Source organism: Schistocerca nitens, chromosome 4, assembly GCF_023898315.1.
Source record: "Schistocerca nitens isolate TAMUIC-IGC-003100 chromosome 4, iqSchNite1.1, whole genome shotgun sequence".
NCBI lineage: Eukaryota > Metazoa > Arthropoda > Insecta > Orthoptera > Acrididae > Schistocerca > Schistocerca nitens.
Genome location: NC_064617.1, coordinates 319,748,794 through 319,770,826, shown reverse-complemented (window position 1 = coordinate 319,770,826; position 22,033 = coordinate 319,748,794). Strand labels below are relative to the sequence as shown.

The 22,033-nt window shown below is 43.6% G+C and overlaps 1 protein-coding gene across 1 annotated transcript in view; it reads left to right on the top strand.

Moving 5' to 3' along the window:
• LOC126252746 (sialin-like) overlaps positions 1 to 22,033 on the top strand; it is a 140,867-nt gene that overhangs the window by 28,263 nt on the left and 90,571 nt on the right. Inside the window, exon 2 of the mRNA XM_049953651.1 lies at positions 9,756 to 9,970. Within this exon, the coding sequence (XP_049809608.1) occupies positions 9,756 to 9,970 (215 nt within the window). The remainder of the gene's footprint in view (positions 1 to 9,755; positions 9,971 to 22,033) is intronic.

The following is a 22,033-nucleotide window of genomic DNA, read 5'->3' as shown; positions in this document are numbered from 1 at the left end:
AATATCCCCATTAATGAGAATATTATTGAAAATATCCGCTTGGACAGCATCGGCTCACTGTAGACAGGTCACTAAAACCGTTTCACTTCTTAAGTTAATCAGTTCGTATAATTTTTTTCATTCAGTAATCAGTTTTATAAGCAACTCAAGGGTGTAGGCATGGGTAGCAGTCTGGCGAGCCTCATTACTGATGTATTTGTTAATCATTTAAAACGTAGTTATTTTAAGAACGGCACGAATAGATCCAAGCAGATCCCTTTCTACAGGCGTTACGTCGATGACATTTTTAGTATGTTTGACGGTACTGTGGAAAGGGTACCGGGACTGGCTGAAGATCTTAATTCGCTACACCGTCAGATGGTCTTCACTCACGCGCTAATGAATAGCAACAAGATTCTTAATTATTTAGATCTGCAATTACGACTGGAGGGAGATAGAGTCGAATTTGACAGACAATTAGAGACTCCATAATTCTTTCCTCTTCTCGTCATTCACATAACCACGAAACGAGTTTTTGCAAATCAACTCTATCTAAGTCAGTCTTCCATCGAGAAAGAATCTACGCCTACATCAATCCTCTGCAATCCACATTACGTCGCGTGGAGGAGAGTATTACTAGTCATTTCCTTTCCTGTTCCACTCGAAAACAGAACGAGGGGAAAACGAATCTCTATATGCCTCCGTACGACCCCTAATTTCTCGTATCTTATCTTCGTGGTCCTTACGCGCAATGTATGATAGAGGCAACAGCATCGTTCTGCAGTTAGCTCCAAATGTCGGTTCTCTAAATTTACTCGTAGTGTTCCTCGAAAAGAGCTTCGCCTTCCCTCCAGGGATTCCCATTTGAGTTCCTAAAGCATCTCCGTAACACTTGCCTGCTGTTCGAACCTACCGGTAATAAATCTAGCAGCCCGTTTCTGAAGTGCTTACTTGTTTTCCTTTAATCCGATCTGATTCCAAACACTCGATCAGTGCTCAAGAATAGGTCGTATTAGCGCCCTATATGCGGTCTCCTTCATAGTATGACACTATCCTCGAACTCTCCCAATAAACCGAAGTCGACCATTCGCCTTTCCTACCACAGTCCTCACATGCTCATTCCATTTCATATCGCTTTCCAACGTTACGTCCATATATTTAAACGATGTGATAGTATTAGCAGAACACTACTAAAGCTGTAAGCGAACATTACTATTTGTTTTTCCTACTCATCGCCATTAACTTAAATTTTTCTACATTTAGAGCTAGCTGCCGTTCATCACACCAATTAGAAATTTTGTCCAAGTCATCTTGTATTCTCCTACAAGCACTCAACTTCGACACCTTGCCGTATACCACAGCATCATCAGCAAACAACAGCAGATTGCTGCCCACCCCATCTGCCAAATCATTTACGTACATAGAGAATAACAGCAGTGCTGTCACACTTCCCTGGGGCACTCCTGACGATACCGTTGTCTCTTACGAATACTCGCCGTTGAGGACAACGTACTGGGTTCTATATCTCAAGAAGTCTTCGAGCCACTCACATATCTATGAACCTATTCACTATGCTGGTACCTTCTCCAACAGTCTGCAGTGGGGCGCAGTCTCAAAAACTTCCAGGAAATCGAGAAATATGGAATCTGCCTGTTGACCTGTGTGTCATTTGAGAAAAGGGCAAGTCCAGTTTCGCACGAGCAAGACCATGCTGATTCATGGACATAAGTCTCTCAGTCTCAACAAAGTTTAATATATTCGAAGTGAGAATATGTTCAAGGATTCTGAAGCAAACCGAAGTTAGGGATATTGGTCAGTGATTTTGCGGGTCCATTCTTTTGCCATTCCTATACAGAGGAGTCACCTCCGCTTTCTCCAGTCGTTTGGGACTTTGTGCCGGGCGAGAGATTCATGGTAAATGCAAGATAAGCAAGGTGCCAATGCCGCACTCTTTGAAAAAGCGAACTGAGATTCCATCCGTGCCTCGTGACTTATTTGTTTTCAGTTCCTTAAGTTGTTTCAGCACGTTAGGGAGCTTATAACTATGTCGTCTATAGGGCAGTCTTTTCGATGGTCAAACGACGGTTTTTTTGTACGATTCTCCTGCGGGAACGATTTCTTGACAATGAAATTTAAAATTTCGGCTTTCGTTTTGCTATCTTCACCTGTTCAAATGGTTCAAATGGCTCTGAGCACTATGGGACTCAACTGCTGTGGTCATCAGTCCCCTAGTACTTAGAACTACTTAAACCTAACTAACCTAAGGACAACACACACATCCATGCCCGAGGCAGGATTCGAACCTGCGACCGTAGCAGTCGCACGGTTCCAGACTGCGCGCCTAGAACCGCGAGACCACCGCGGCCGGCCATCTTCACCTGTCACACCACACTTGTCAACAAGTGACTGGATGGAAGCCTTAAACCCACTGAGCGATTTTAAATAGGCCAGAATTTTCTCGGGTTCTCTGCACATCTTTTGCTAAGGCATGGCAGTGGAGTAGTTTATGCTTCGCCCGCAGATCTTTTCACAGACGCGTGAATCTGTACTGACGTTTCTGTCTTTTCTTTTGAACCGAGAGTGCTACAACGTCTGCTACCTCAGCATATACCGAATCTCGCTTATTAAACCATGGTGGGATTTTTCCGCCCTTAATCCACTTACTAGGCACATAATTCTCCAGACCACGATTTACAGTCTCCTTAAACTTTGCCCATCTTACTGGAACTAGGATATGTCAGTCACTGTCTAACAAGGAGAAGACGCCTACCCATCATCGCCGAATTCGTCCAAATTTATGGTACATGTAGGGCGTGGTGAGACATGAAAGTGTTCCAAGTAGGAACTTCAGATGGCCAAGCATTTAGGAAATAAAAAGGAATTCTGATGCGGATCTATCACCATGTGCATCTTATCAATTGTCCCTGTGTCAGTGTGTTCAGGAAGCGGTGTTTGATTCTGATGTAGCCGACACGGTAGCTCAGCGCGTTCGGTCAGAGTGTTAGCTGTCCTCTGTAATAAAAAAACAGAGGAAATGGATCAACGATCTACTTGAACAAGCGTCTCGGGACGTCCGCCGCTATCAAATACAAAGATCATCAACGAAGAAAATGAGATTAAAAAAGAAAAAGCGGTAAGAGATTGGATTCACGCTGAAAGGGTCGCAGGTTCGACTCCACTCGGTGATAAACATTTTTGTGCTCCTTGGCAGTGCGTACACTAATGAGATCACAATTAATTGCAACATGATATAGGTTATTTTATTGACTTATATAAGCACAAAAAGTATAGGTATAGGATGAAATGCGGGACTTCAAACATTTAAAAAGGAATTGCAGTTAACACGTACATGCGAACGTCTTATCTGTAAATACACTCCTGGAAACTGAAATAAGAACACCGTGAATTCATTGTCCCAGGAAGGGGAAACTTTATTGACACATTCCTGGGGTCAGATACATCACATGATCACACTGACAGAACCACAGGCACATAGACACAGGCAACAGAGCATGCACAATGTCGGCACTAGTACAGTGTATATCCACCTTTCGCAGCAATGCAGGCTGCTATTCTCCCATGGAGACGATCGTAGAGATGCTGGATGTAGTCCTGTGGAACGGCTTGCCATGGCATTTCCACCTGGCGCCTCAGTTGGACCAGCGTTCGTTTCTGGACGTGCAGACCGCGTGAGACGACGCTTCATCCAGTCCCAAACATGCTCAATGGGGGACAGATCCGGAGATCTTGCTGGCCAGGGTAGTTGACTTACACCTTCTAGAGCACGTTGGGTGGCACGGGATACATGCGGACGTGCATTGTCCTGTTGGAACAGCAAGTTCCCTTGCCGGTCTAGGAATGGTAGAACGATGGGTTCGATGACGGTTTGGATGTACCGTGCACTATTCAGTGTCCCCTCGACGATCACCAGTGGTGTACGGCCAGTGTAGGAGATCGCTCCCCACACCATGATGCCGGGTGTTGGCCCTGTGTGCCTCGGTCGTATGCAGTCCTGATTGTGGCGCTCACCTGCACGGCGCCAAACACGCATACGACCATCATTGGCACCAAGGCAGAAGCGACTCTCATCGCTGAAGACGACACGTCTCCATTCGTCCCTCCATTCACGCCTGTCGCGACACCACTGGAGGTGGGCTGCACGATGTTGGGGCGTGATCGGAAGACGGCCTAACGGTGTGCGGGACCGTAGCCCAGCTTCATGGAGACGGTTGCGAATGGTCCTCGCCGATACCCCAGGAGCAACAGTGTCCCTAATTTGCTGGGAAGTGGCGGTGCGGTCCCCTACGGCACTGCGTAGGATCCTACGGTCTTGGCGTGCATCCGTGCGTCGCTGCGGTCCGGTCCCAGGTCGACGGGCACGTGCACCTTCCGCCGACCACTGGCGACAACATCGATGTACTGTGGAGACCTCACGCCCCACGTGTTGAGCAATTCGGCGGTACGTCCACCCGGCCTCCCGCATGCCCACTATACGCCCTCGCTCAAAGTCCGTCAACTGCACATACGGTTCACGTCCACGCCGTCGCGGCATGCTACCAGTGTTAAAGACTGCGATGGAGCTCCGTATGCCACGGCAAACTGGCTGACACTGACGGCGGCGGTGCACAAATGCTGCGCAGCTAGCGCCATTCGACGGCCAACACCGCGGTTCCTGGTGTGTCCGCTGTGCCGTGCGTGTGATCATTGCTTGTACAGCCCTCTCGCAGTGTCCGGAGCAAGTATGGTGGGTCTGACACACCGGTGTCAATGTGTTCTTTTTTCCATTTCCAGGAGTGTAGATGCTTCTATTCTTTTGCAACTGATCAATTACATGTACCGGGGTGATATTCATCAAAGAAACAGGAAAAGCAATAATTTTGACCGTATCTTGCGCACGTTATAAACGCCGCCTTTTCGCAGTGACATGGTTTCTTTTAATGTCTCCATAGAAAAACAATTGACATTCTGAAAACAGCTTCTTCCATCGCACAGTCCAGCAGCAAACCACGCGTAACGCAGCATGTCGCTGAATACGTGCAGGGATAGCTGGTGATGTATAATGGATTGTAGTTTGATGCAAGCTTCTCGGGAAGTGATTTCTTCTTTCTCGATGAGGTAAGTGCACTTTTGAGATTTTTAGTACGTTTTTTACCCGACGGGAAAAATATACATCGCGGGGTTGCACTGGTGGCGCATACATTTGGGGGGAATTACTTTGATACTGCACGTTGGTAATCCGTCATCTTGGAACAGTTCGTCGTATATTTGCCAAAGAGCACAAAAATATTTGCCGCCGGGTGGAGTCGAACCCCTGACTCCTCCAATACGAATCCGTTCTCTTAGTGCTTTTCTCTTTTTTTCCACAAAAACAGTAACAAAAATGGCTAGCTTACAATGAAATGACATAAATAAGGTGACAGATAATTGCAGTCATAAATTACAGCATTCATAGAATGAGGAATGATATTTAGTCTTTAGCAGTAGCACACATTTAACATCTTCACTGTCACCTTAAACTGGTGGCAGTTCAGCATGCACATTTTATTATTGCAGTGGATAGGTGCCAGGAGTTGCCGTATTAAAACTGCGCGAGAACTTTCCAAATGATTCCTTCGTTTCCACTACAGAGCTTCATTCACTTTGGTCCGCATCACAAGCTCCGCATTGCTGAGGAAGTACCCCCAGCGGCCTGTGCAACGCAACTCTGTGTCGCGCCGGCCTTGTTCGCCAGCTGTAGAGTTCCGATTACGTCAGGATGGCTGCGCCAGTAGCTAACTCGGCGGCCATCGTCCTCGCTGACTCCCCGCTGCTCTGCCAGGAGCCGTACGCCGGCCCCGCTGCTGCTTCTTCCTCGGCTGGCGTAGTTGGGAACGCGGCGGCAACGACCGCCCCCGTTCCGGCGTCCGAACCTGCGGTCCTCGCCTTGTAAGTCTCCGGCGTGTGTCGGGAGACGATGCAACTGCCCGCGGTAGCGACCCGAAGAGTGGCCTACCCTGGCTGCCTGCGGACCCCGCGTCGGCCTCAGAGGATCGAACCAACGACCCGCCGTGGACTGGGACGCTGTTGCCCCAAATGTCGTTGTGTGCAGCCTGGCGGAGTGACACGCCCCGCCGTCCAGGAGAGCTGCCACACTTGAATGAATCTCCTCACAAAACAACACCTATTTATACTCGGCTGCGTGCCTCTGTTTCGCTAACGCATCGCTCCGAGTCACGTACGCTCCACACCCCGGTTGCGCCAGTGGGCCCCTTCTTCCTGTAACTGGCGACATGCAAACCACTGCGTTTACTTGAAAAAAGAGACAGCATTGGTCGTATATTTTTACTATTGCAAAATCGATTTTCTGTCACTGAGTGACCATCTTCAGTGCTATATTGTATAACTTAAATTGGGATGCACTGTTGACACTGCGTTTACGCTTTTCAGCAGTTTGTTGGCCCCTGTGGCCTCCATTTCACTTCGCAACCGCTGGTCAGCGTAACTGACTGCAATCCGGCCCGCACCTGGCTGTAACTCGTGCTCAGAACATCGCACAAAACTAACTTTCCCTATTTTAATCTGTGGTGCCGCTACATTATTCTGCAGCCTGAGGTTCCTCATCATCATTTCCCAGACCCAAATTAATTATTCAGTAAATCCTTGATGTGTGTGCCTATCAGTGTAAATTACGTGGACAGAAGAGCAGTCCCGAACAGAGACATCGCAAAGTACTTCACTGCCTTTTAATTTTTTTTGATTTCCAGCCTTCTAAACACATCCTTAGGGAGTTCAAGATCTTCAGTTATAACAGATGTTTGCTGTCATATTCTTGTATCTGCTGTACTACTGATATATTTTTCATGTGTGACTTGCAGGTGACGTTAGGGTCGGGAACGTGACCCAATTCATCCCATCTCCACGAAGAATCCATGTATTGCTAACCTATACCCATTCTGTTGAAGACAACTCAGAGCATGTTACCATATTTCTTATTGTGATTCTGATACTTAAGTGTTTTCTAGAACTCATTTTCGATATACATCTTGTATTCAATATGTTGATCGCTCCCAATATTGTTAAAAATGTAACTTGTGTATTTTACCATTAACCAAATCACAGCGTCAATTTTTGCCTGAGGGTAGTAACTTTCTTCTGGACTGAAGAAAATGTTAGTCGGTACATTGTTTGCTGAAGTTCTAGTTATTTGAGCAATTTTCTCCCTGGACCACATCCAGTTGATAATCCGATCTCCACATATGTAACGATGAGGCACACTATCAACGAAGTTGCATTTGCTGCAGAGGTTAGTGTAACTTAAACCTATGGCAAAGAGACGCTCATTAAAGATGATGATGTTACTGACTACCTTGTACTATACTGTTCTAAAGTCATACAAAAGAACATAACTATTGATGTTTTTCCAGACCACATTCCATGTTATTGCAGCATATTTAGTTTCTATGTTATTTTTCCTTTCATGTTTCCGTCTTTCAGCTAAAATCGCCTTTGCTGTAACGTTTTTGGAGTTTAAAAGCTTTTTGCTGAGATATCTTAGCTCAAGATAATACTCCCTACTATGTTTTGCAGCCAAACACCTCATCCTTAACACATTGTCACAGGAACAATTGATAAGGTGGACATGGTGATAGATGGTGGTAGATCCGTATGAAAATTCCTTTTATTTCCTAAACTTTTGGCCATCTGAAGTTCAGACTTTGGGCACTTTCATGTCTCACCATGCCCTACATGTACCATGAATTTGGACGAATTGGGCGATGATGAGTAGGCGTCCTAACCTTATAAGTGAGATGCTAACAACTGCTTACCTGCTCTTTCTAGCAGAAACACTCTCCTAGCCTTCTAAACTGATTTATTAACTCTCGTAACCATAGTTGCTATAATGATTTCATGATCTCTAATCCACGTTTCTTGTCTTACTTTGTCGATAAATTAGCAAACCTTAGATATATTGCAATCAACGATGAATGCAACCCTAATTTACAGATAATCTTTCTCAACAAAAAACCAATTCTGACGAATCTACAATTACACTAGATCTGTTACCCACTGATACTGGATTTATCAAAAGCTCTTTTTTAGGGATTTTGTAGTATGACCTCGCAAATCTATTCATAAAATACGACATACACGTCGCCTTTTCGTCGACAAATAGAGTCCAACATAGAATTAAGTGCCTCAATTGTGAAGCTTCATATATGAATCAGAGTAGTAGGAAATTTCGAACAATATTTAGTAAATATTAACTTAAGAGGAAAGAACAGATGAAACGGCATTCGGCTTTTACTGAGCACCTAAAATCTGTTAGACACTGTCCCCGACGTATACTCCACACCGCCTGCAAAGGAAAAAAGCTAAGTTATTTACAGGAAATGGAAATTATAAAGCACTTGATTAGCAGAAATTAGTTTTTCATGATGTTATAATACGCGCAATAGTCCTTTATCATGAATTTGATGCTACTTATACATTCCTTTGTCTTCTAACTATTTTTAATGTTCTGACTTGTTATGTTTTACTTTAATTTTAAATCTTTGTTGTTAGGCAGGTTTTAACAATTTCATAATTTATTGAGGTCATGTTACCCGTACACAGCTCGTGTCTCTGCACTTATTTTATCACGATACCTATACCAATTTAATTTTAATAACTTTACTGTTTACCTAATTTATTGTTTTCCGTATGCGTAATTTAGCTATGTGGTTTGCTATAGTTCCTCTTTCCAAGAGATATTGTAGTTGTACTTCGGCATTTTATCCCCGTTTTCAGATCCCTTGTTCCTTTATCCGTCTAATGGCGATAGGACTACGTTTCCTTATAATTTTTATCTTAACGCCACATGCTGGCTTTAAAGGACGGATGTTGCTCACCATGCTACTTCCTACGTAAGTTCATAGTAATTGTTAGTTGTGCAGATGGCTACACAGCCTAGAGCTTTGCCTCGTACTAACCCCATCCCCCCTGTTTAATGGACCTATGCCTTAAAATGTTATACTACACCCCTAGGTTAATCTGAAGGTGCCTCACAAGGGCGAAACGCGTCAATAGCAATAAAGAGATAAAAAATTTGCTGACAAGACTGTCTTATTTCAAGAGATTTAGTCAGTACCAACGGGCCTAGAGGGGCCTGTGGACGGAGTTTATATTAATATTAAACAAGTGAAATCATTCAGCCAGTACTGACACTAGCACTATTGGCCCAGTTGTTCCTCTGACTAGTCTACGTCTATAATACACTAGGTGAAATTGGTGATCTGAGTAAGTTGTCAACATAAGCATAATATAACTGCCTAGCGTAAACGCTTTTAAAATGGAGAATATGTAGGCTTGAATTATTTCTACTGGAGCAATATTGTGAAATAGCAAACCTCTGTCTTGGGAAATCTCGATCCTTTCGCTTTCGAATTCCGACACATGCCTGTAGATGTTTCTCGTTCTTACACGAGGCATAACACGATCTTCTGGTAAACAAACAATAGTCAATGGCATTTCTGAAAGATAAACCAAATTCGTAATCTTTCCTTACATACAGAATGTAGATGGTGTTACTCCTATCTATTACGTGCAACTGCACTGAAATGCTAATCATTGGCATACCTAATCATGTGGTACACTTCGTGTCAGGTTGGCGTTTGTAGCAGACCACCTTCGTGGTTTTGCAATCTTAATTGGCAGTAGTCTGGTTTGAATGATTCCAGTTTTCTGAAAGACTAAGCATTGCAGATATACTGCAGAACAGCGGCTCATTTAGATCAAAGTCGGAATGGTCTATTCCTTAGGGTTCTGGAAGACGCGCTACACGATACTGGTGCTGAACACCCTGGCCATGGGCATCAGCTACGCGACGCGCGTCAACATCTCGGTGGCCATCGTCGACATGGTCAACGGGACGGCGCTGAGAGAGAGAGAGGCCGCTGAAGGGACCCAGCTGGTCCGTGATCCGGACGCCTGTCCAGGGGAGCAGGTGGTGCTCGAGGATGCCACAGGCCGCAGGGTGAGTAGACACAATGAATATCCGTTGCTGGACCAGCAGCAGGGACTGAAATCAGTTCTTTTTTATATGGTTTAACTACAAATTTCTGACTCCAGGCTGTGCCAGTTCCACACAAATATTTTATCTCTGTACATCTTTTATCGTCTTCATCGACAATAGGAAGCACTACCCCCCCCACCCCCCATCCCCCCCCACCCCATCCCAGAAACACTATTTTGTTGTTGCTGTGGACTCTCCATCTATCCAGAATATCTTGTTAATTTGTAGGCAAATTTCGCTTTTTATTCTTGTTGTTGGTGGTGCTCCAGTCTCAAGACTGATTTGATGCAGCTTTCCATGCTAGTCTACGCTGTAAAGTCTGCGCCTGCCGGTGTGGCCGTGCGGTTCTAAGCGCTTCAGTTTGGAACCGCGTGACCGCTACGGTCGCAGGTTCGAATCCTGCCTCGGGCATGGATGTGTGTGATGTCCTTAGGTTAGTTAGGGTTAAGTAGTTCTAAGTTCTAGGGGACTGATGACCTCAGTAGTTAAGTCCCATAGTGCTCAGAGCATCTCTAAATAACTGGTGCAACCTAGACCTATTTGCATCTGCTCACTATGACAATGCTATCCCTCTACAATTTTTAGCGACCCTCGCTTCTTTCCATTACCACACATTGACCACTTCTTATTGCCTAACAACTTATCCCTCAAGTTTTGCCATAAGTTTCTCTTCTCCGCGATTAGATTTTGTATATCTTAGGTTTTATGTCCTCCTTGATATAAGTACATAAAAAGCAGATTAGTATAGGCAGAAAGGCCATTCCTGGCCAAGGGAAATCTACTAGCATGAGACATAGTGCTTAGTTTGAGGAAGAAACTTCTGAGAGTGTACGTTTCGATCGCAGCATTGCATGGTAGGGAAACGTGGACTGTGGGGATATCGGGACAGAAGAGAATCGAAGCGTTTAAGATGTGGTTCTACAGAAGAATGCTGAAACTTAGGTGGACTGATAAGGAATGAGGAGGTTCTCCGCACAGTCAGCGAGAAAGCAATATATGGAAAACACTGATAAGAAGAAAGGACTAAATGGTGGGACATCTGATAAAACATAATGGACAAACTTCCTTGGTACCAGAGGGAGCTGCAGAGGGTACAGACTGTAGATGAAGACAGAGTGGAATACATGGAGCAAATGGTTGAAGATGAAGGTTGCAAGTCTTACTCTGCGATGAAGAGGATGGCACAGAAGAGGAATTCGTGGCGGGTCGCATAAAACCAACCAGAAGACCGATGACTCAGGAAAAAAATTCCTCATTAGGTATCTGACAGCCATCAAACCTTCGGCTCTCTTAATGAATAAGTTCCTCCTCAATAGATCCCACATGGATATCCGATTGCAGGACTGTTTTACATCTCCGATATTTTACAGGTCTAGTTCATAGTCGTAATTTTCTTCAGTGTTTAAAAATTGAACTAAAGTAATACTGAGAGGCTGACATACAGGACTGAAAACATATACAGATAAATTGTGTTTGAGAAAGTAAGACTGGTAACGCTGTTTATGGTGAAAGAGGGTTGTGTGTCGGAAAACACATTCATCTGTTCATGCTAGAGGTACAAAAGTTGAAGTATGGTTGAAAAAGAAGGAAGGTCATGTCGTTGGGACGTTATCAGCAACTTGACGTTGTTTCTTACGGTGTTGTTGTAATGAGAGTAGTGGATGTAATAGAGTTTGGACATTAGGAAGCAAGCGTTTGCACAGTTACGTAACGAGACCGTGTTCTGTGGAAAGATTAGGTCAGGAAATAAATACGTGTTGAGGGCAGGATGCCTTATGGAACAGCAAGCAGCTGTGAAACAGGGTGTGTAGTGGTTAGGAGGAATTATTTTCTGGACTGTTTATGGTGTGATTCTGTTTTCTCCCCGAAGAACTGCCAAAAGTACTTAACACCTTTTCATTGCTGCACTGTCTGATGAAGAGTATCTGGAGACGTATTAGTGGACATTGATATGGGGTGTGTTCACCCTTTTGACGGCTTCATATCCTCTGGGGATACTTGCAGTATGTGTCTGTATGTCTGTGGAGGAATGGGAGTCCATTCTTCATCAAGATCCGAAAAAAGAAAAGGTAGTGATGTTGGGCGCTGTGGACTGAAGTCGCCGTTCTGATTCGTCTCTAAGATGTTCCACTGTAACCATGTCGGGACACTGTGCACCCCAGTCCACTTTAGGAATCTCATTGCTCACAAACCATTGCGTCACAGACGCTGCTTTATTGACAGGTTGCATTGTCATGCTGATACTCGTACAATCAACCATCGGCTCCGAGTTGTTCCTTTACCATATGCAGTACAGTGTGCTGTAAATTGCGTTCATATACGCCCTCATTTAACGTTTGCTTAAGCGCAATAAGGATTACACACCCTAACGACGATAAACATCCCGATACCATAACCATATATGACTGTTGGCACTACATGTAACGTTCTTCAGGCTTTTGCCAAACCCAGACCCTTACATGAGATTTCCAAAGGGTATTGGCGATTCATCACTCCAAATCACTCGTTTGCAGTCATACATTGTCCAGCGGCGACGGTCTTGACGCCACCAAAAGCGTCGTTTAGGACTGACTACAGAATTGTGTTGCTTATGAGGAGTGATCTGCCAATGTATCCCATTCTTTTTATCTCCCTACCGACAGTCACAGCACTAGGCGGACCGCTGGAAGCACATGTGAACTCGGTAGTGATGTCTTTTGATGATGCCATGCGATGTTTTGCAACAACCCAACGCAATGCTCAACGGCCTTTCTACATCAGTGAATAAGGTCTGACAAGTCTTGGTTTAGCTGTACTTGTTCTTTAAGTTTTCACTACACAGTAACATCACGTACAGTAGATTTGGGCAGATATGGAAGGCTTGAGACGTACCCGATTGATTTTTTACTCATCTGCCATCCGATGACTATACCACATTGAAAATCAGTGAGATTTCCATTTTGCTGTTACTGGTTCTCCACTGAGCTTCAGTACGGGATACTCTTAGGTTTCAATTTTGGATGAGGTGTTAACATTTGATGTTTTACGTTCAATCTTCTTGCTTGTGTTTATAACTCGTCTTTACGTATGCCTACCATTACTTGTTTCCAGACTTGTCTATAAATGTGTTGGTCTGACAAAGCTATGCTACGTGTTTCCTTTTATTATGGCGGGTCTGCCTCGTGACGTGATCTATTTCGCATTACGTCAAGGTGTTCAAAATCGTTCAAATGGCTCTAAGCACTATGGGACTTAACATCTGACGTCATCAGTCCTCTAGGCTTAGAACTACTTAAACCTAACCTAACCTAACGACATCACACACATCCATGCCTGAGGCAGGATTCGGACCGCGACCGTAGCAGCACCGCGGTTCCGGACTGAAGCGCGTAAAAGTGTCCGGATACTTTTGAACGTATACTATATATTATATAAAGAGACATCGGTATCAACTTCGTCGTTTCAAATGGAACTATAGTAATATCTGCTGATAGTATCGTAGTTATAATAGATACGAATCCAATGGCGGTTCACGCTTGAAAATCTGATTACTAGTTTCGGAGTAGCTTTAATAATTAAAACTGTGGATTTATCTGTTTTGAACATGAAACCGATCGCTGTCTTATGCCTAAATTCGTGACTCGATACCCAAATAAGGAAATCGTCACGTCGCATAAGCAGGAATCATAGTCACACCGAAATAATAACGGCTTGAAAAGGGGCACAGAGGAACTGTGTTAAGGCAACTTGGTCGTTTGCTGAAATATTGAGCCCGTTCGACGCTAAAACCCGGCAGCTCAACAGCGAACTATTTCGTCAGAGGAATTATAGCTCACATTCAGTCTGTGTTACTCAAATGTGTCGAGTGCTGAATGTGTGTGTGTGTGAATTCCTAAGGGACCAAACTGCTGAGGTCATCGGTCCCTAGAATTACACTCTACATTAACTTAATCTAACTTATGCTAAGAAAAACACCAACACCTATGCCCGAGGGAGGACTCGAACCTCCGGCCGGCCTTGCCGAGCTGTTCTAGGCGCTACAGTCTGCAACCGCGCGACCGCTTCGGTCGCAGGTTCGAATCCTGCCTCGGGCATGGATGTTTCTGATGTCCTTAGGTTAGTGAGGTTTAAGTAGTTCTAAGTTCTAGGGGACTGATGACCTCAGAAGTTAAGTCCCATAGTGGTCAGAGCCATTTGAACCATTTGGGGGACTCGAACCTCCGGCGGAAGGGGCCGCGCAATCCGTGGCATGGCGCCTCAAACCAAGCGTCCACTCCGCGCGGCGATTATTGGATAGTAAAAAGAAAAAAAAATCTTTCAAACCAACAGAAACTAGATGCATTATTTCTTTAAGGAGGATGCAGAAGGACCTCCATGAGAACAGCTAAGCTGCACGCAAAAAAGTGTCACAACAGATGGTGTCGACAGTTCATCCAATGTGCAAAGAATAATTATTGGAAGTGCACTGGAATACTAGGAAGGTGCAAGCCTGCAACGAGCGGTGCGAACGAATTACGAGGGGCGTTCAGTATGTAATGCATCACATTTTTTTCTAGGCCAATTTCGGCTGAAAGAGGCGGAATTTACTGTGGGACATCGTGGAATATTCCCACTTGAGCCGCTATAATTTCAAGAACTTCCGATTGGTAGCGACGCTATACTTCGCTTTCAAAATGGCCCCTGTAACGGAGGTGCGTTTCAAGGAGAGAGCTTTCATTGAGTTTCTTTTGGCAAAAAACTAGAACATCGCAATTATCCATAGTCGCTTGGCGAATGCTTACAGAGACCTGGCAGTGAGTGAAAGCATGGCGAGCAAACCTGTTCAGTCTCCCGCATGCCGACCGGCCGCACACATTTCTGACTCTGAAATGTTGGGATATGCGGACATTCTCATTCGAGGTGATTGCCGAATCACAATGGAACACCTCGCTGCACAACTGGACGTCTCTGTTGGTAGTGTTGACATTCTCGTCCACCAGTGCAACGATTATGTCTGAAGTCTATTGTGCTACCCTCAGGAAGTTCAAGAAACGATTTAACGTGTTCATAGCCACAAAAATGCAAACCAACTTCTCCTTTTCCGTGACAATGCAAGGCCCCTCCATAATCTTCCCATCCGAGAGGAGCTCACAAAACAGTGAACAGTTCTTCCCAATCCACGATACAACCCATATCTCTCACCTTCTTACGTCCTTCTATTTCGCCCAATGAAGGATACACTCCGTGGGAAGCAGTACCTGACTGGTGGGGAGGTTATTGATGTAGAACGACATTGTGTCCAACGTCGACCACCAGAGTCGTACAATACAGGCATACAGCTCCTACCAGTAAGGTGGCGCAAGGCTGTCAGATTAAACGGAGATTGTGATTGAATTACATTTTGCTGGAGGCTTATGAGTCTGAACTTTATCGTCCGTAAGGGTAGAAGCTGAAGCAATGAATTAAAATTTGTGCTCCAGATTGGACATGAACCCAAGTCTCCTGCTTACTAGGCAAATGTGCTGCCCACTATATCAACATAGCATTGTGGCAATCACAGCTGCACAGACTATCCTAGCCCATTTCCCTCCCTAATGGTGATTATGCTGAAAACTAGTCTTTCGTATCCAAAAGAGTGGGGAATAATATGCTGTATCGTAATTCTGAATAAAACCAATCTGCTTTCAGAAAAAAGATGTGATGCAGTGTTATTGAACGCTCCTCGTACCTGTTCTGGCAGCTGTTGCTTGTAACCCATATGTGGCTCCAGAGAAACTGTAAAAACTTCTGGAATAAGTTAGCCCAGTATTGTTCGCAGTTTGGGTGTAAACTGATTCTATCCAGAGCATGTGCCACTTGTCCAGCAGGATAGAAGGAGACGGTTGACAGCTTCTCTTTTCTCAGAAAGTCTCTTTAATTTTCCTACAGGCATCATCTATCTTTTCCCTAGCTATGTATGCCTCTACATCCTTGTATTTCGCTTACAGCCATTGTGCCATTGTCAACTTCATGTCCCCCTCATTTTTTAGACATCTCCACGCCGTTTTGCCTGCTTCATCGACTACATTTTTGTATTTTCTCCCTCGTCAATTAGATCCAGTGTCACGTACGTTATCCAAGAATATCTATTGGATTTTGTACTTTCGCCTACTTGATCCTTAGCCATCTTCACTACTTCACCTCTCATGGCTCCCCATTCATTATCTTTTATGTTCCTTACTTCCTTTCCAGTCAGTTGTTGCCTAATGCCATAATGCTCGCTCTGAAAGCCCAAACAACCTCTGCTTCTTGCACCCTGTCCAGGTCACATCTTGATTTCCAGCCGCCGTTCATAGCCAGTATATTATGTTCAGAGTCCACATCTTCTCCTGGAAATGTTTTGTAGTTTAAAAGCTGGCTTCAGAACCTTCGTCTACAATTACTAGTCTGCGTTAAACCTTTCTGTGCCTCCAGGCCTCTTTTAATGTATATTTTGTGATTCTTAAGCTAAGTGCTAACGTTGATTAAATTATTCTCTAGGCAGAATTCTACCTGGTGGCCTTTATTGATTTCCTCCAATCTATGTTCTCTTATTATATTTCCCCCTCTTCCCTTTCCTACTATCGAGTTCCATTCTCTCAACACAATTCAGTTTCTGTCTCTCTCGGTAATTTCTTTCATCTCATCATATATTCTTTCAATTCATCATCTAGTAGCACCCAGGGTGTTCCAGGAGGCATACGGGGTATTCCAGGAGAAATGATCAGTATCAGGGATATCCTAGGAAAGGCCGCTCAAAGCAAAAAGCCTAGTAAAAATTGGCTCTACAATGCATACATTAAGAGCTACGAGTACTTGCCCAACAGAAGAGAAGTGTTTCACAGTAGCGAAAATAAAAAATTCCTTATAACCCTTAATATATGCATTTTAGAGCCCATGTTAATTAGACATATTCTATTCGAATGGCCGTTCTTTAATACTGACCATTTCTCCTGGGACACCAGGTATAATCTTGTCCGATTGTTGTACGTGTACTCATGACCTCAGATGTTAAGTCCCATAGTGCTTAGAGCCATTTGTGGTACGTGTTGGCTTAGTGCCTGTCGTGGCTGCGATAGTGCATTCACTGTGTTGTTCATAGAAGCTTACTCACATTTCTACTTTCTTATTCATTATTAGACCTACTCCTGCAATACTCCTGTTGGATTTTGAATTTATAAACCTGTACCCATCTGACCAGTAGTCCTGTTCTTCCTTCCCATGCACATCACTAATTCTCTCACTAATTATCTCTATATCCACCTTCAATCTATCCCCTTATTAAATTATCGAGCCTGCCATGCTCCGACCTATAGAATTCCAGTTTTGTTTTTTCTGATGACGACATCTTCGTGATTAGTCCCCACCTCCGGTATATTTTATTCAAGAGGATTGTTCGCAGTACTAGCATAGCAGACCCATGTTGGCTAATGTCAGATGGCCATATAACTCAATTATCCAGATTGTTGCCCCTGTAACTACTGAAAAGGCTGTTGTCTCTTTTCAGGATTCATAACCACTCTTCAGTTGTGATTCTACCTACTGCCCGGCTATCCGTGTCAAGGAGGCATGCAAGCCAGACCATCTCGATAACATCCGTGGTTCAGAGAAGACTGTAATTAATATAGCTATGTAGATTATACCTTAATTAGTGAGGATTGTTCCACAATTTATCTGAGTGAAAACAGAATTACGAAATACTAAAAGCTTCATGAACTATCTGAGACGAACAGCTTAGCACGTAAAACCGGCTCGTGAAGTCAACACGTGAATATAAAATGAAATGTAATGTATTGAATATGACTACTCGCCTCCACAGTAGGTGCTGAGAGTGTCCTCTGTCCACTTCAGCACACATGTGACCACGCTTGAGGAGATTCATATATATCCTTGTCAATTTTTGTGTTGTGATGCTATTGATGACATCCTGGATCCTGGACTTGAATTCTTCAATTGTGTGTGGATTTCTTTCGTATACTCTTCCCTTTGTCGCCCAAGTAAAAGTGAGACGTGGACAAGTCTGATGACAGAGGAGGACACAAACCTTTGTCCACTCTGGCGTATACATCGTCTCCGTAAAAACTTCACTCGGAATTTCCTTTCCTTTTTTTTCATTACGGAAGGTGGCCAGTCCCCTGGGCTATTTTCGGTGCGAAATGTGGCCACACAGACTAACAGCCATCCACTTCAACGACGCGAAAATTGACTCAGACAGTAGCGGCGATAGTATCCGTGTAACAGATAATTCCGCATGAGGCAGCCACGAGTCCATAGGTCGCTGCAAAGAATCGCAACTGGTTTGCATTTGATACACTGCAAGTAACAAAATATCCTGCTTGGCGGTCGGATCCGCACTCCGTACCTCGCCACTGACCTTATGTTAACCTTAGATTACTAAGCCGTCGCAGTTGGTACCTTTTCGAGGATCTCTCCAATCTAGTATCGTGTGCATGTGGTGTAAACCAGGAACTTTTGAACTTATTTTCTATTTGAAGTACCACTGCAGACATTGTAATTAACTGGTGCATAAAGTGTAAATTACGATGTCCTTTGACTAAAATATGGAGTAGTAAAGTTTACCATGGGTTAGTAACAATGTAACAGACCATCCCCCCCCCCCCTTTGTGTTCTGAAGTTGAACTATTATCCTCTACCTCATTTCCTGTATCTGAACTCTGAGCTGCTTAGGACGTTTCTGCCATTGTGCGTAGCCACTGATTTGAGCGCGCATTAGTTGCAGTTATAACGTTTGCTCTATACGTTATTTCCGGCCATCAGATTTGCGTCCGTCTTGATATCCACAAGCTACATGGTTGGTGACAGTGACCATCTTAATTTGTGTCAGGTTCAGATACAAACATGGCGACGAGCAACTCCTACCCGAGCGTGTCTAATTACTGAATTGTGGCAACAACTAATACTGCAACACCAACAACTATAACAGCAGTAACAACAGCAGCAGCAGCAAATTCACAGACAGTTCGAGACACTCCAGATTCAGTGGAGTGCGGAATAATGTTCCACCAACACTTCTCTAATCTATGCCAGCGTTGTAGCACCTACGTTTGTGGGGTTTGATGATTCAAACGGAACTTACATATCTCCAACGGTTTCTGTTATTTTGCAGGGGTAGTCACATCTTGGATACTCATGTTCAGTCTGCACTGTTATTGTTTTCTAGTAGTCACAATTAAGAGGCGGTTCGGAAAGCACATATAGATTCTAGCAGCTAGTCATTCGGCATCTTGTATAGTTTGTTGTCCACTCGTTACCGGAAGCATGTAGTGGCTGTTAGAATAAATTTCAACTTACTCTAAGTTTCGACTTATTTTATCCGAAAGAAAGAGATTAAGAATAAGCGGAGTTAAAGCTGAAATAGCTTCTAGCAAAAAAGAAATAATCCTGCAGCTTGGAGAAAGCCACAAACATTAAAGGAAATGCTTTTATTATCTTCCATCGGAAACTTAGAAGCATCGGTAACAAGAAAGATGAACTTCTCACATACATACAGAAAACGAAAGCCTAATTGGAACCGCAGCGTACTTTTTGTTCATATCAGGACATCAGATGGAATCACTGAAGTTGAACAGACACATATTGATGGATGTCGTTGTTGTGGCCTTCAGTCCAAAGACTGGTTTGATGCAGTCTTTCCATGGTAGTCCATTCTTGTAAGGTCCTTCACCTGTTCAAAGCAACTGCAGCCTACATCTGCCTCAGCCTGATTACTGTAGCCAAGCCTCGGGCTACTTCTACAATTTGTGTCCCCCCTCTCCTCCCTTCACCATTCCGTCACCAACAGGACCATTCCTCAATACTCCAGGGTTATCTGTCGATCCTATCTTCCACTCAAGTTGTGCCTTAAATTTCTTTTCACCCAATTAGATTTTCTAGCTCTTCATTAGTTATCCGATTAATCCGTATATTCTTCAACATTTTTTCCGTAGCACCGCGTTTCAAGAGCTTCTGTTCTGTTCTTGTCTGTACTGTTTATCGTCCACTTTTCGCTACCATATAGTGCCTTACTCCAGAAAAAATATTTTCGGGGAAGACATTTATATTCGATGTTAACAGACTTCTCGTTTCCAAAAACGCTTTACTTGCTGTTTCCCGTTTCATATCCACACCCTCGATACAAGCTGATATCGTGCTATTGCAGAACTAGTAATAAGAAAGGGGTAGCAATAGCATACGCTATAAAACTGAGCTATATCCCAGGCCTTGCAGATTAATGAACATTGTGTTTAACAACTCTCTGAATGCTGTGCCACAATAATGGAGCAAGAGACGCATAAGCCTGTAGCAGCGGCAGTTTGCGGGGTACCAGCAGGATGTATTTAAACTTCATAAAACAGCTGTTTACAGTTTTAGTAACTTATCTAAACAATTACTATTTGTGGAGAGTTTAATGTTGATTTTCTATCTGACAGTATTTATCAAGGGCACCATTGTTGTTCAAATCCAGTCCCACAGGATGTATTGAAGCTTCAAAAAGCAGCTATTAACAGTTTTAATAACTTACCTGAACAATTATTATTTATGGAGAGTTTAATATTGATTTTCTGTCTGATAGTATTTTTCGAGGGCACCATTGTTGTCCAAATCCAGTTTTGGATTACTACACATAATGGAGCAAGAGACGCATAAGCCTGTAGCAGCGGCAGTTTGCGGGGTACCAGTGATCACCAAGTCCTGCAGACCACGCGCCGATACAACAAACTGCCTCCATTCGCCTCTGTTTTGTGCTAGATTCCTCTTCAACCCTTGGACTGAAAGGTCCTTCGCCAAGTCATCCATCGAGTGCTGCCTTTGTCGTCATATGGAGTGTTGGTGTTTGGTTTCCCCTCAAGTGCCTTCTTCTACTGCCTTCCATCTGGCATAAGGGCTATACGGCCAAGCCGCTGGACACTTCTGCTCTTTAGCTTCTTTAGGATTGTTGGTTGTTGCATCAAGAGGTAGATTTCCTCGTTCTTCCTCCTCCTCGATTCTCCTTTATCTAAGATCGGTTTCTGTATCTTCCTTATTACTCTTCTTTCAAATGTTAATAGTTTCCCTTTCTACGTTTAGCTATGCTTCAGGTTTCTGAATCGTATATGAATTACTGTTCACTGTAAAATTCGCTACGAGGATTGTATGACGCAGTCAAGTGTCGATCAACAGTTTGTTCTTAGACCCAACAACATTTAGTGATTTAGTCGTAAATATAATATCCTGTTGCTTTATTTTCAAATGTTAACAGTAAATAATTGATCGAAGAAGAAAAGTTTTGTATCACATAATCATAAACCATGATTTGAGAGAGAAATTACTGGAAGTATACGGGCGAGAAATTTCTAAACTAGACAATGCACATTGAACATTTAAATATGTCTTAACATTTTTCCTACAACACTCAGAATCTTCTTCCACTCTGTAAAAAGTAAGGATAAAACAGAAAGAAAGCAAAGACCAAAGACGAGAAACTTCTGGGATTAAAATATGAAGGGTAAGAAACGAGAGCTCTAACTAATTCAGAGGACAACCTGGAGCCAGGAGTTCAACTCGATTAACACAGGAATTGTAAAATCCTCCAGCCCATCATTCGAAAAGCAAGACTCGTGCCCTACGATCAAAAAAATAAAACGTTTCACTAATAGGGCCAAAACAGTTTGGAGCATTATTAAAAAAAAACAACAAACAAAAATAGCGACCCAGATGAAACTGAGGCCTCAGAAAGTTGGTCTGATAGAAATTAGATCATTGGGCACCAAATACAATGATTATGTCTTCACAGTGACAGAAAATATTGCACCCACTAAGAAACAATAAGATTCAGACTTAATAACTTAATTCCATTCATTATAATCGATGTTTTGGAAATTCTGCAACCATGTTGTTAATGATCTAAATAATAAAACACTGCACTAGTTACACACTTGTTCATGCTCAGCACGACGCGTTTCGAGAATTTATTCTGATTGTGCAGTGCATTTGTTGACCTAAGTCTTTTGTGTGATATCTTGCATGCGTGTTTTTCTGCCTCTGTCGCACTGTAGTCGTCTGTTTGAG